Source organism: Micrasema longulum, unplaced genomic scaffold (assembly GCF_059751315.1).
Source record: "Micrasema longulum isolate JH-2025_06_02 unplaced genomic scaffold, ASM5975131v1 h1tg001129l, whole genome shotgun sequence".
NCBI classification, from domain to species: domain Eukaryota; kingdom Metazoa; phylum Arthropoda; class Insecta; order Trichoptera; family Brachycentridae; genus Micrasema; species Micrasema longulum.
In genome coordinates this window covers 284,545-299,661 of record NW_028278317.1, presented here as the reverse complement: position 1 = coordinate 299,661, position 15,117 = coordinate 284,545, and the positions used below count along the sequence as shown (strand labels likewise).

The following is a 15,117-nucleotide window of genomic DNA, read 5'->3' as shown; positions in this document are numbered from 1 at the left end:
TTAATAAATGGCAGAAATTTGACAGATTAATTATAAACATGTGTACCGATCTAGGTAAAAAAAATAAGCTCTTATAATTGCATATTCAAATTTAAATATTCCATATACTTGTTTATCAAACCTCGTACAGGCGCATTGGGAAAATGAAGAGTGTTGTACAAAAGGGAAAGATATTAAAAGTATATGCACTGTCTAAAAGAAAGTAATTTTTTTTCTTATTAAAGATATTTCAAATATTTTTGGCATTTAAGATGATACATCTGAAAAATAGAGCTAATTCAGATGATTATAGTAACAGTAACAAATTTCCTCTTAAAAAGTATCTTACAAATGGTATACATACAACATATTAATATTGAAAGGCGCTGCCCATTCTTTTTTATTGTACACTATAAAACAGTTTTGATGTCCTGTAAATTATTTGTTTCGGTTATCAAAGAAAACAATTCGGAGTAGCACTGAACATGTAACTTAATTTTTACTTGATTTTTAGTTCTATTGGGTTCAACATTTACTACCATATGCAGATATTAGATTTTATTGTATATTGTAAGAGTTTAATCGGAATGCAGTATTAGTTGGAGAAGCCGCCTGTGACTTCTATAGAAGCTCCAGTGACGAAAGAACTCTTGTCTGAAGAAAGGAAAGTGATAACTTCGGCAACCTCTGAAAATATAAATAAAATGAAATGAATTTTTAAAAATAACTCGGAGTATCATTACACCCAAACGCAGAGTTGATTTTCAAGGTACCTTCAAGGTGAGGCCCTCAAATTTTGTATGTGGTTGAGTATGACACCATTGAGGCATAAGGAACCCTTTGTGAGGTCCTAAATCCACAGAAAGTCAGTTGCAAACATATTATTCAATATCTGTCAAAATTTAAGGTGACTGTGAGACTACATTGCACTTTACTGACGAAACTATTAGTGTTTTCATCGTAAGAAAAAATATGGATTCATCAGGTGATTTGAGTGATTTGAACAATTAAGCTCTATAGAAGAGATGGATAGAATCTAATAGGGTTTTATATTAATTTAACTCTTGAAAACAATACTTATATTATCTCTCATATTTTCTTAAATAATGAAGTCATAAATTGCCATAACAGGGCTAAATTATATGATCATTGTCATAAATTAGAGAAAATAGATTGTTGAACAGTAAAAATAATTAAAAAATTTGTTGTTAAATGCCTGGATTTTGAAATATCTCAAATTTTGCTTAATGTAACACGACGTTACAGTGCTTAGCAGAAGGATTTTTGGCACAGATTTCGATTAGGAAAAAAGATATTTGTTAGTTTATTGGGAATGATTTTCCCAAGAAGATCAGGGGCTTACAATACCTCCGATAATTCAACTAGTAATTGCGTTAAGATTTTAATATCTTTTGTTTTTAAATCTTCAAGTACAAAAAATAAGTACTTTGGCGGACTTATTGCTAAAAGCAATATCTTCCAGCCAGCCAAAAAGCAGACTGGTCAAAAGAAGAGAAACAAGGAAAAATATATATCAAAAGATATATCTTATATACCTACATGAAAAAAAAAACAATTTATCAAAAATAACAACTGCTTTTCAATGGGAAGATAAGGCTTGCATATATTAAAAAAGTATGTTATACATATTAAAGAAAGTGGAATCAGGTAATGAATTTAGAAGGAGAGAGAAAGAGATTTTATGCCGCATTCTTTTTAGTACATCTGTCAAAACAATCTCATAAAAATTGTTAGGTGGCGATGAATGATAACTTGCAAAAATACCGTTTTGTCAGTGAAAAAGCCATGGACATAATTTGTTGATAATATATCCATGCTCCATGACGTTGTTCTCAAAATTTGTGAGGTGTAGCGAAAGGAAATCATGCAATTTAAAATATGCACATGGCCACACATACTAATTTGTAGCGCACAATTGACAAACATGTAGTGTTCAGCGCTACCTAGGAGGTGTTTTACTAACTAAAATGTACAGTGTGAAGTTGGCTTCAGTGTGCGGAACTAATCTTGCTACCTAGGGACCCGTCTAGCGTTTATTATATTAACTAAAGTTGTATTGTGTGAAATTAGCTTCACATTGTTAGCTAGAATGTACTGTTTTGGACTACATACTATACTGGTATGAAGTTATTGCGAGGTGTTAATCGTGGTAATCAGTGATACCATTTTAACATCTAGGTACCGTCCAACAATTTAAATTTTATGTTAAAATAAAGCTACCTGAATTAAACATTACATATAAGTGTAAATTATTTTAGTACTGACCGCTAGTTTGTCCTATTCTCTTGAGGGGGGTTTGATAAGAAATCAGTTCACGGATCTTGTCTGGTACCGTTTTGATCATAGGAGATTCAATAAATCCTGGCAACACCGAATTCACTCTAGAAGACAAACAAATTTTGTACATTTTGAAATGCATATTTATTAGAAGTTATTATTTTTTTGCCCCACAACAGGCTATGCGTTATATATATACATATATGTTTGGATAATTTAAATAGCGCCATTTTTGTGAAAATCACCTCAAGAGCGCTGTACAATAAATAAATATCCCAGCACGTCTTGCAGCTACAAAGCGCATGGACGGTTGGGATTCTAGTTCCTCGTCTCCAATTATAATATGTAGCAATTATGATATATAGGAGCTAGATAACGTCTTCATGTCCTGCAGCTACAGAGCGCATGCACAGTAAGAAATCTAGCCCCTATTTACATTTTTTTTTATTTAACAGTGAAGTTTAAAGTTTAAGTGATATTCTAAAAACAAAATAAAAAGCAAATTATAGCAATAGAAGTAAGATTACAACAAGTGTTTTGGACTATAAACTGACATACAACGAGCATATAGATAATACAGTAAATAAATCACTGAAATTACTTGGCCCATTAACAGAATATCCTCTGATTTTACTCATGTCCGTACCATCAAAACTCTTTATTGCTCAACTGTTCGCCCTCTTCTAGAATATGCCTCCTAGAATAGTGGTCTGGTCTCCATTCTATGTCAAAGTGGTGAATTACAGAACCACCAGGCTTGAGAAAAAACATATTTAATTTTAGTGTTTAAACTGGGAATGGAGCCCGAAACCTTCCGTGCCTCAACCACTACACCACGGAGGCCGCCGAAATTTATATTGTTGTAGATGTTCATTGATGTTGGCTCATACGAAGCAAATTAAAATTCTACAAAAAGTGGTATGTAAAACTCAATTTCAGCTATAGTGGCATATTAGACAATTTACTTTTTTACAGTTGAAATTTCAACTCATTAGAGGAAGATTTGGATATAACGTTTTAACCAAAATTATTTGCAATATAATTGGTACGGCGTGGACTGCACATTTGAATTAATGGGCCTTTGAGTTGATTCAAGTTGTTGCTTGTTTATTGGAAACTTGCAAATGGAAAATTATTTAGACAATTAAAACAAATGGCAGGCTAACTTCATCGGAGCCAATCTGATTAATGTTACGAGAAACTTCTGAAGAAGAGAGAGCGTGGACCGTATAATAAACATAATACGCACTGTATCTGAATTATGTTATTTACATAAATTATTAAATAATAAAATAGACTCTTTTAACTTACTCTCCAAAATTTATCTTAATGTCCCCTTTCGCGCGACAAGAAATAAGTATTTATTCCATCTGCCAGTCTGTAGCACTAACTATACACAACACTCTTTCCTCTATCGTTCTTGCTCTAACTATAATGTTTTTTTTTCATCTATTGATATATTTTACATACCCCTTAATTTATTTAAAAATAAATTAAGACTTATTATTTCTGGCTGCGATACGATCCCACTTACTATTTAATGATGCACACACCTGAACACTTACTCCCACACGAATACACATAAACATTACATCTACACTTACTCTCATACAAATACACATAAACAATCCTTTTGTTGTAACACAATTTGATAATATGTATGATTTTTATTTAGAAACTTTGCTGGTCTGTCTTTAAACTGTATTTTTTTTTAAAATGTTATATCATTGTCGACTGTTTGTTTCTTTAAAATAAATAATATAATGTTAATTTATGTTTTTCCTTCTCTTTTTTGTACTTTCATTGATAACCCTACATATAATTATTTTATAATATGGAAACATCACTGGTCTATTAGAGTTAAGTCTAACTGTGTAAAATATAAAACTATGTAACCGTACTGTATGTTTCCTGTAAATGTAGAATTATTTCAAAACATTATTAAACCATAGAAACTGTGTGTAAATGTTTCACTCATACTATTTAAATAAAATTTCTTACTCTGCTTGATTGTTAGCTTGCGATTTCTGAAGTAAAAATCATCAAAAAAATTACCACTTGTGAAAGATGAAAATTGTTGATTTATAAGTACCTAATATTGAATTTTCCCAATTCTTTGGCTGCAGTTTTCGTCATTCCTTCAACGCCCGCTTTGCTTCCAGCATAATTGGCTTGGCCTGTAAACAAAAATTTAAAACATCAAAATGAGTTCTATGATTCCAAATCTATAAATCCAAAAAAAAGTCATTGATGACATCGGATAGAAGACTTTGAGCTCCATTAGAAAATCATCTTCAAAAGTTGATAAACCCACTCTATTTCATAGTTCCAAACCAAGTCACTTTACCGGCCATTTTTAGTACAAAACTGACTGTGTTTACAAAATCAAGCGGGTGTTTTCTCTCCATTAATAATATTTTTTAAAGATTCAAATAAGAACTGAAATGTCAACGAATATACATGTTTACATATTACAACAGGGATGAAGAACATTTGAGAGAAGGTAATATAGAAGTTAAGGCATCTACAGGGCTTATGACCTGTCAATGGCTGGTTTAAGTGGCCACTTTACACACTGTGTAACATTCACCATTCTGCCATATTTGAACATCTATATTCCTTCAATTCTTTCATCTATTGATGTTTGTGAAGTAAAGGAGCTGAAACCTTTATTTGTGCGGGTGAGATTCATTCAATTGAAATATTTCACCTACATACTGGCAACGCCTGAAAATGTGATTTTTTCAATTTCTATTCTTCTTCATGGACCAGGTGTATTTATCAACAATATTTTGAGTTTGTCCAAAACATCAATAGATGGAAGAATTGAAGGAATATAGATGTTCAAATATGGGCAGAATGGTAAATGTTACAGTGTGTAAAATGGCCACTTAAATCAGCCATTGACAGGTCATAAGCCCTTGTAGATACCTAGACTTCTATATTACCTTCTCTTTAATGTTCTTCAACTCTGTTGTAATATGTTAATATAAACAGCTCCCCAGGGAGTTGAATCCAGTCCTTGTCTACAAAAATTTGAACAAATTCAAAATATTGTTGAATATACATGTGATTTGATATTCCCAGCGCGATAGCTAACAATTTATTTTAGCTATCAATAATTCATTCCCATCCACCGGGTCGTGTTATCGCATGAATTAATAATCAAGAACTGATAAGTGCTGATCTAACGACAGGATCTGATAAAGCCTGCCGTGAGAGATAAGTTCAAACTTCAAGGTTGGAAGAAGCCCAGTACAAGGTAGGTAATTGCATTAATTTGTATTGGGGTTCGGTGGTAAAGTGAGTGAAGATACTGCATAGCAATTCCAAATCCCGCGATGCAGCCAAATGCAATATTCAAGCGTCCATCCGCTATCTGGCGAGTGGCGCAATCATTTTTTGGTTTATAAATTTAGTGGAAATACGAGAAATTTTAGAGCCTGAAGTTTTTTAATTTTGTAAGAATTGACTTGTTTATTTATTAATACATTTTATCATATTTTAATTTCTTTGTTAAAAACTTATTTTAATTTTGTTATTTGTACATTTAGCTTACTCATCATTTTATTCAACATAACATAACAACAACCACATACATTGTTTTTTTGTTTTTTTTTGTTTTTTGGCAATTCATCCTATGAAGGATGATTTCTACCATCCACGTAAATGATTTGATGTAGACCGGGATCTACAATGTACTATTAACACTATGTACAAAAGGATAAATAAAATAAAAAAATTATAAACCTCCTAAAAGTTCACACCATTCTCACTCAGAAATCTTCCTATGTGATGAATCACTTCGGGGGTAAGTGAGGATAGGAGAGAAGTGACATTTATGTTTGTAAGTTTAAAATAATTCTTATGTCTTTCCGTTATTGGGCAGCCAAAAAGTATGTGGTCAGGTGTTTCAAAGTCTTGGCCACACTCACACAATGAACTCTGAACTACGTTAATTTTAAACAAGTGACTGTTAGCGCAGCAGTGTCCCATTCTTAACCTGCAAATGTTCGATACTAATCTTTTAGACAATTTTGCAGACTTAAACCAGGGTTGAGAAGGGCTATGATTTTGCAAGCTTCCATAGTAGGAACCCTTAGTTTTGCTGCAACATCCATTGTTTTCAATTACTATTGTTAACTACACCTGTAGATGGAAAGATCTGTACTTTCCGAAACAGTACAGCAACCATGTCAAACTCAAGGCCCCTGACACTCATTTGTGCGGCCTGCCTAACTAACATTAAGTAGAAATCCACAACTGACAAATGTTAGCCGCGAGACTTGTCGAATTCCTACAGTAAGTTTTCTTTGTTGACTCTGATTAATCCAATAAATAAATAATCAAATGCAAATGGTGGTAATTGTCATACATTGGGATTCAGAGAAGATGGCCAAATTCAGTGAAGTTGGTGTACCTGAATTTTACAAAAACTTGCCAGGTTTGAAAATACTCAAAAGTTCGTATATGAAATTGTTTACATGTTTGGAGGTACTTGACGATTTGAGCAGTTGTTTTTTATTATGAAAGGAAATAAGTCTTCTGTCAGATTCATAATTACTGACATTAGTGCCCATAAGACGTACAGATCGGCCCGCAGGAAACATGATGGGCCAGTCCTTTTGAAACTTATGACAGTCTGTCTTACAACCTGTTTATCTGTCACACTTACAACCTGTTTATCGGAACCGACTGTAATCGTAAGTCAACGAGTAGTAGTAGGTAGCTGTAAAGTGCTTCAAAATAAATTAAGAAGTCTCAAAGTTACAATTTTTATTTCCAATAAATTGTTTTATTTTATTCAAAGTAAATGTTAATACCGTGTATGAGATTATAATTATTTACCCATGTTTCCAATTTTTCCAATAATGCTGGCAATGTTGACAATGGAACCACCAGGAACTTTGCCGTCGATCATAGCCAATGCAAATGCTTGCATCACTAGGAAAGTTCCCTAGAAAAATTAAAATATATTTTACAAACAATGTGATAGAAAAAAGTATAACAAAAATTGTGAGGTTTGGTCATGTAGAACGAATGGACGACGAAAGAATGGTAAAACAAGTACATTTGGCGAAAATAAACAGCAACGTGAGACGAGGACGACCAAGGAAGACGTGGCATGATCAGATAAACCAAAATCTTAAGTCTGGTCATGTCAAAAGCAGGCAGAACCAAAGGGCATGCATGAATGTGGAAGAAGCTAGGAATGTATGCCAGGATAAACGTGTGTGGCGGTCCATTCTCTCTGGCTACCCCTACAGTGAAATGGCATGATGGTGGTAGTAGTAACGAGTCTTTACTTATTACTTACTTATGCATTTTTTTTTTTTGCACCACAACAGGCCAGGAGGCCCAATTACAGTGGTGAATTACATCACAGAACACCCAGGCTTGAGAAAAATCACATATAAATTTTTGTGTTCTCTCCGGGAATCGAACCCGGAACCTTCCGTGTGTGAGTCAAGCATTTTGACCACTACACCACGGAGGCCGCTTTTTTTTCCCCCACTTATTATATAAATCATAATTTTTTATAAAATTTTCCGTGTCCGAGCAGATGAAGAATGCAGTTCTGTGTGTTTCTGACGCGAAAGCGATTCTCGGTAAAAATCCTGAAAAAGGAAATCATGTGGCATTAAGTCCGCCTCAAAGTGTAGTGTTTGGCGTATTTGGTAACCATGCATGCGGATGTTTAATTATTAAATGATTCAAACAGTATTTTGATTTCACTGCTTATGCCGCCATCTTACTGTACTGTAAAATTACAAAAATACTCACTTTAAGGTTGACATTGACAACTTCATCGAAATCCATTTCAGACATCTTGACTAGCCAATTGTCTTTAGTGATTCCCGCCGAGTTAACAATTATAGTCGGGGGACGTTTGTATATCTTCATAGCCTCCGCCAAAGCACTTTTGACTTGTGCAGACTGGATCACATCGAGAGAAATAGGAGTGTGGTCTATGAAGAAACACAAACACAATATTTATACATTTTAAATGAATTGTCAAACTTTTGTTTTGCAATGATTCAAAATTTGGCGTGGATACATATTTTTAAATAATGCTTTTTTCATTTAATTAAAGAAAAACCAATATTTGTCTACGAAAATGAGTATATTTGCATTAACATTTAAAATATCTTCGTTGGAAACCTATAATTGAACATGATACTCGTAGAAGAAAAAATTGTATGCAAATTTCATATAAAATAAAATTGAAGATAAATGTTAACTTTTCATTGTAATCGGGGCCCAGGAACTCACTCAATCGAAGTGTAGAACCACCTTTCAAATGAAATATCTTTATTATTATTAATACGCTAATTTTAAGCGAGCATCTTGTCAGCCTCGTGGTGTCATGGCCAGTGCGTTTGCCTACCATGCAAGAGGTCTCGGGTTCGATTTCTGACATGGTTGATATGAAATATTTATTCAAGGGGGTTTTTTTACCCTAGAATATTTCATAGTCCCTAGATAGGTACATGAAGTGTAAAACTAATCATCTTGCTTTCATGTAACAAAAATGATCAAGATACACTGTGATTGGTGTACCAATGCAGTACCTTATGCACTATTAGATAAGATATAAGATAAGATGATAGAGTGCGGGTATTATCCTTGGCTCTACCTGACCGAGTTTCTCCAGGGTATGCTTGGCTACAACAGTTTAGAGACTAGAAGGAATGTGTATTTGACTACACATTTTTATCGATTGTTGAGCGGTATGATCGATAATTCTAGGATTATGATGAGCATTGGTTTGTATGTTCCTGATAATTACCTAAGACAGTGTCAGCATAGATTGTTTCATATTCCGAGATTCAGGATTAACCTGCCTATGGTTATGCCTGTTGGAAGGGCTACCGCTATGCTGAACAGCATCGCTCTGGATATTGATCTGTTCCATGTATCCGAAGGGGTTTTCGGCAGCAGGATTCTCCTACTACTTTGACATGAGTCTCTTTTGTGTATTTTTTTTCTTTTTTATAATATGTGCATATTGAATATATGTTTGAAATGTATGTTATATTTAAAATAAATTAATTGAATTGAAATTAGGTGTAGAAAATGATGATGACGATCCTTATAGCTGGGCCCGCGATTACGATTTGAAAAATTATATATAGACCAAAATTTAGTTTTCATTATATGTTATTAAAGCAGTTATTAGAATTTATATAAGATTAATTTTAATAAAATTTAATTTAAGATAGATGCAATTTATACAATTGAATATAATTTTACTAGATTATTAATTAAGTCTCGTAGTAGTAATAAGTTATTTTAAATGCTTATCAATAAATTATAGTAATAATAGCCACAATAAAAATTGTAAATTCACTATGGGATTGCCCTGAACTATTATCTCTCATCAACTTCAGGGTGCCTGGAAGAATGACTAGACAGGTGCCACCGTTTTGTAGCAACAATTCACGGACAGTGTATACTTTTAATGCCGTATTAAATAGACTTCATGAACTCGGCAATAGTTATTCCCACGTATCTGATATATTTAGTGTAGGGTATTGTTCCTATAGAACAAACCTTTTGAACTTTTTCAAAGATGGTGAATGGTAATTATATTTATTTTTTAATGCATTTCATAATATATATTTGTATACAGTTTTTTGTTCACTTTGCCTAGCTGTGTGAAACAGTACTTATGATTTTCTTGTTGTTTTACTGTAGAATGTTTTATTATTTAAACTTTTTACTGAATATGCTGTATAATTTTTAGGTTATTTTTTTCTTATAAATCTTGTATAATTTTTGGTTTCAAGGTATAAAATAAAATAAATCTTGGTTATAAGGTAATTCATGTTTAAAAAAAAAAGATTAATGCAAATATGTTAACATTATAAATGTTTGTAGAAGGCAGATTTGCCGTTTATGTTTATAAAAATAAAAATTAAATAAAATAAAATAACATAAATAAAAAACAATGCGTACTTTTATTTAGTGTATCCGTTTTATTATTTTTATGTTATGACGATATAGTGTTGTTTATAAACATTGATTAAATTAAATAAAAAATATTTAAACACATTTTAAAGTTGAACTTTCTAGCTCTTTCACTGTAAAGTTTTAAGCGTTTGCGTGTTTTGTGTGGTCTGTGAGACGAATGTTTATGAATCTAGGATTAAAAGACTAGTACCTTGTTCCCCGGCAGCTGGCGCCATAAAGGATTTGATGGTTTCCTCTGCAGATGCTACGTTCCTGTCAGCTGCTATAACAGTAGCTCCTTCACGAGACAAGATTTGGCAAGTAGCTCTTCCAATTCCCGAACCGGCTCCTACAATCAGATTAAAATAAAACTTTTAAATAATGTTAACAATCATAATATCAAAGAATATGGCTTGTATTATATAATATATACGAAACACATAATTTAAACTAACCTGTAACGAAGGCCAATTTGCCGGCAACAATTCCACTGGGTCTCAGCATTTTGAATAATAATAAATAAATAAACTAAACGTTAGCAGCAATATAAAGTTCAACGGCGGAGTAGAAAATTACAGGTCTGCATAAATATTTGCAAAATACGTTGCACACAATTCTTATATTTTCAATCTAAAACTTAACCTTTAAACTTTCAAATGTTATCATCTATATCTATACATTGTACAACTTAAAACCATGCTAATTTAGATAGCGAATAATGACAGACAGAAATGACACTTGCAGTGATACCAGCAACAAAAATATTATGGATACTTTGTATAACTTCTGACAATATTTAGACACTTTCAAAAAAAAAATCTGATAAAAAAATTAATACCTACGTTATATGTTGAATAAACGTTTCTGATGAAATAAAATATGCGGATTTAAGTTCAGATATTAACCTTTTATACGACACCAAGAACAAATTAATTCATACATATACCACTAGAATTGAGATTATTTTTTTATATCCAATATTTCGTATTTTCAATAAGTCTTATGTTTTAAGAGTATTGTAATAAATTACACCGGTAGATCAGTCTTCCACTCAGCTTTTTCAAATGCAAAAGGTTTATTATCGTTAGAAAAAAATATTATTTTATTTGGTTTGCTAAACGTAAACCACCACAAAGTGTGTGTCCTGTAAAGGATTAAGTTAGTTACAAGATTTACATTACTAGGTTATACTTAATTCTTTTAATTTCATACTGTAATTAAAAATAAAATACTGTTTATTTAATGCCATATTATGACCATTCAACGTGCCATTTCATGCAACGTTCGAAATGCAAAACAATAATAATTGTTCTTATTCTTATCCTCGATTTGGATAACCAACAGTCACATTAATTATCACATTTTATAAAAAAGAAATAAAAAACAAATTCCCAATTATTACAGGTTTCCACAAGTAGCACCATAGTAAGATAATAAATATTTTCTAACATAATAGTAATAAAGCACTTATTAACAAATAAATTAATATTACCTAAAATAATAAAAAAAATATTATAAAATCTGAACCGGCGTAGCGAATTCTTGGAACTCTGGCAGCATTTTACAAGTGTAATTTTTGTAGTGATCAATAGGTGGCAGTAAAAACTAACGTGTTTTGCGATGTCATATATTATTATATTGACAGATGTCACTAGTAGTATCGTTGGATCCGTGAAAATAACTTGAATTTGTAATACGTAAATCAATTTATTGGCACTCGCAAAATTACCTACAACAAAATCACTGAACCATACGCAAACCACCGAAGCAGCACATTATCCTACCAAACCACGAAAATTTAAACCAATTCACCAAAGAAACAAAATAAAACAAAGCTTCAAGAATAATCCAGAGAAAAAAACAGATACCTACACAAGGGTTAGTCAATGTTAAATTAATTAAAAGCAATAAGTAATATTAATAAAAAAATGCCTTACAATACAGTGATATTTGTTCAAAAAATTATCAGCTTCTTCAAAGCAAACTTTTTAGGAGCAAACTAATAAGTGAACGTACATTTTTAATACACATTTCATACATATTTATGCAACATACACATTTGCCTACTAAAAAATAGCTGAAATTTGATCAAAAATATCGTAGGGAAATATTATATACATTAATTGTATTTTAAAAAAACAATATGGATTCTGTGGAAAAATGTTTTCATGATTTTCAAAACGAAATTGTTTTATAAAACGCGTCATTTTCGGCCTTGCAAATTGTGATGTCAAGATTCGTGACGATGTTCTATTTAAATTTTAGCGGTCACAAACAAAGTTCAAAATCAAACCGGATCGTGACGTATTAGGGGCGTGGCCAATGCAACGGACCAAATTTAAAAATGTTTAAATAAAATAAAAAAAATTACTCTACAGTATTTCATACTATTATTTATTTATTTTTTTAAAAAGAAACGTGATTTTTCCCTATTATGTAAGAATTTACATTTACAAAATACTCAAATGTTGTTTGATATTTTCTTTTCACGAATCTGTTTATCGGTCGGCTGGAAGATCAAAGTGCATACATTTTTATAAAAATAATAAAAACAACAATAAAAATAGTTTATTTTTTAAACATTGTAGGACTCGCATGTCTATTACTAGTGTAAAAAAAAACTCTCATATCTATTTGTATTTTATACATCATAATGTGTAATGTTTAATAACTTGGTATATTATTTGTAATGTTTTTTTACTAACATTGTTTTTTTTTCAGTAAAGTTACAACGAAGGTATTGAGAGACGCTACGGTGGAAAAATCGTGTTAATTATTGATTGCACGCAATTCTGCTCTAGATTTTGACTGAAAAAAAACATATTTAAAAAATGTACACTGAAAGTAAATTTGTTAAAAGCGTGTCTGACAGAGAGTCCCCCAGGACTCTGCGGATGAAGGTGAGTTTTCTCCCTGAATATCTATTACTAATCGATATAAGTAAAAGTTATAATAACCGACCAAAAATAAATTTATATTTGAACACCGATTTTAATATTGAGCCAGCAAAAAAAGAAAAGTAAAGCTAAAACAAAAAAATAAATATTTGAAGCACTAACTTTGTGATGTTCCCTGTTTTTTTTATGTAAAAGAAGGGAAATGATTTCCCCAAATATTTATATTTTTGGCGCCATTTTTAACGAGTTGTAAATAACTCTCTATTAGAAAATGGAAATCAAGTTGGGGTAGAGTGGGGTTCGAACCTCGGACCTTTGATCCATGAAAACTTGCCACTGGACCACAACCGAGAGTTAAATATTATAACTAAATATTTTATTTTTGTATATTTAATCTGCCGACCGGTTTTAAAATATGAATGTTCCTCTGTCCGGACTCAAAATATACAAAAGCTAAATAATTTATTTCTTACAAATAACAAGTATAAACCAATTTTGTCTACCACGTAATGTCACATGGTATTAGCGAGACATAAAAACAAAAAGCTACGACATAAAAGGCGGCAAACGCGTTGTCTATCATAATTAAAATAGTTTTATGGGTACCTAAAGCCAACTAATGACGAAAATTAAAGCTATTTTTAATTTATTACAATTGCTGACGCATAATTGCCTGACGCTGAGCCCAAGTGGCCACTCAAACCAGTAAGTGACGGGTCATAGCCTTGTAAATGCCCAGACTTCCATGTCCCCTTATCAAAAAGGTTTTCCTTCTCTGTTTGAATAAGTGGATGCCTCCTGAGTCTTAACAATGCTTGTAAACTATATGAGGCATCATGTTCTCGACGTCCTGGACGTCCACAGGTAAATGTTCGTCAGCAGTTATTGTCACAACTACGGGACGCGAATCTGACTTAGGAATATGTACAGGAGCTGGCCGTTGATAGAGAGGAGCCTGGAGGCTCTTTATGGATGCCATATGCTCAAACAAGAGAGTGGTAATAGAATAATGATGGTGTTGCAAAAATCAATATTGATAAATCTCCAGAGAGTGAATTCGAGCCTTGTCTACAAACATTTGAACATACTCCAAATATTTTCGATTTAACTAACTTGTATAAGAAGAAGTATACAAAAAAGTATTTTCAGGCGTTACCAAATAGGCGAAATAATTCAGCTAAATCAATCTCACCCGCGCGGTCTGACTTTTCTTCGTACAAACGTATTCTCGTATTTTCTCCCTGGATTATTTGTTGTTTGAGTTTGCTGCTTCCATTCTCTTATTACTTCATTCCGCAGAAAGTTAAACCATTCAAAACCCAAAAAGGCGCCAAGTTTTATCTGTCGCCTTCGGACGTACGGTATACAAATATGATACGTAATTTTGAAAAACGGAAAAGTTACCTACACAGAAAATTTCATTTTACTACTCTTTCTTAAAAAAAAAAATCTGTTCAGTTTTAGGTGCGGAAAACGGGACAGCGAAAATTCTATTTTGTCAATTTTAGTTATGCATGTCCGACGTGGAGTTGTCTTTTCTGCACAGTATCGGGAGGCATTTGAGAGATAGTGACAGAAAAACAATGTTCAAATACCTATTCTTTTAAACCGTTTGGAACCACATATCTTCGTATGCCTCCTTGACGTGTGAAAAAGACGTACGAATGAAAATGATACCAATACCTCAATAAATCTGTTTTACTGTATAAGAAAGAGCACGAGAATAGAACTCAGAACAAGGAAGATAAAGACGCTATTCTGTGGCCGGTGTTTGTGTGAAAGTTAAGAAATTCGTTGAAGTCGGTTATTGGCAGTAAGCGGGAATGTACGCTAGTTATATGACCGAGGAATTTTTATTTTGTTTTATTTATTTTGCTTTAACAGGCCTAAATTAGATTATAATTTATATGAATTATGAAAAAGTCATATCTCAAAAAGAATCATCTCCCATCCATCACCAAAGATGTAACTACAGTATCTCTGTTTAGAT

The 15,117-nt window shown here is 32.3% G+C and overlaps 1 protein-coding gene across 1 annotated transcript; it reads right to left on the bottom strand.

The window, feature by feature from the left end:
* Positions 1-236: 236 nt before the first annotated feature.
* On the bottom strand, positions 237-10,975 carry LOC148276909 (estradiol 17-beta-dehydrogenase 8). The gene is made up of 7 exons (XM_088233602.1): positions 10,686-10,975; positions 10,442-10,579; positions 8,062-8,246; positions 7,126-7,234; positions 4,370-4,454; positions 2,266-2,381; positions 237-666 (listed from the first exon to the last, which is right to left on the bottom strand). Exons 1-7 carry the CDS (start codon positions 10,732-10,734, stop codon positions 575-577), a joined length of 774 nt encoding a protein of 257 aa, XP_088089728.1. The 5' UTR covers positions 10,735-10,975; the 3' UTR covers positions 237-574.
* Positions 10,976-15,117: the final 4,142 nt, after the last annotated feature.

Excerpts from the sequence above, each read along its gene's own strand:
- LOC148276909 (XM_088233602.1), bottom strand. The coding sequence starts at position 10,734 with ATGCTGAGACCCAGTGGAATTGTTGCCGGCAAATTGGCCTTCGTTACA. Across the intron at positions 8,247-10,441 it reads GCCAGCTGCCGGGGAACAAG|ACCACACTCCTATTTCTCTC; the intron begins GTACTAGTCTTT and ends GTTTCTTCATAG. Across the intron at positions 667-2,265 it reads GAGAATAGGACAAACTAGCG|AGGTTGCCGAAGTTATCACT; the intron begins GTCAGTACTAAA and ends TTATATTTTCAG.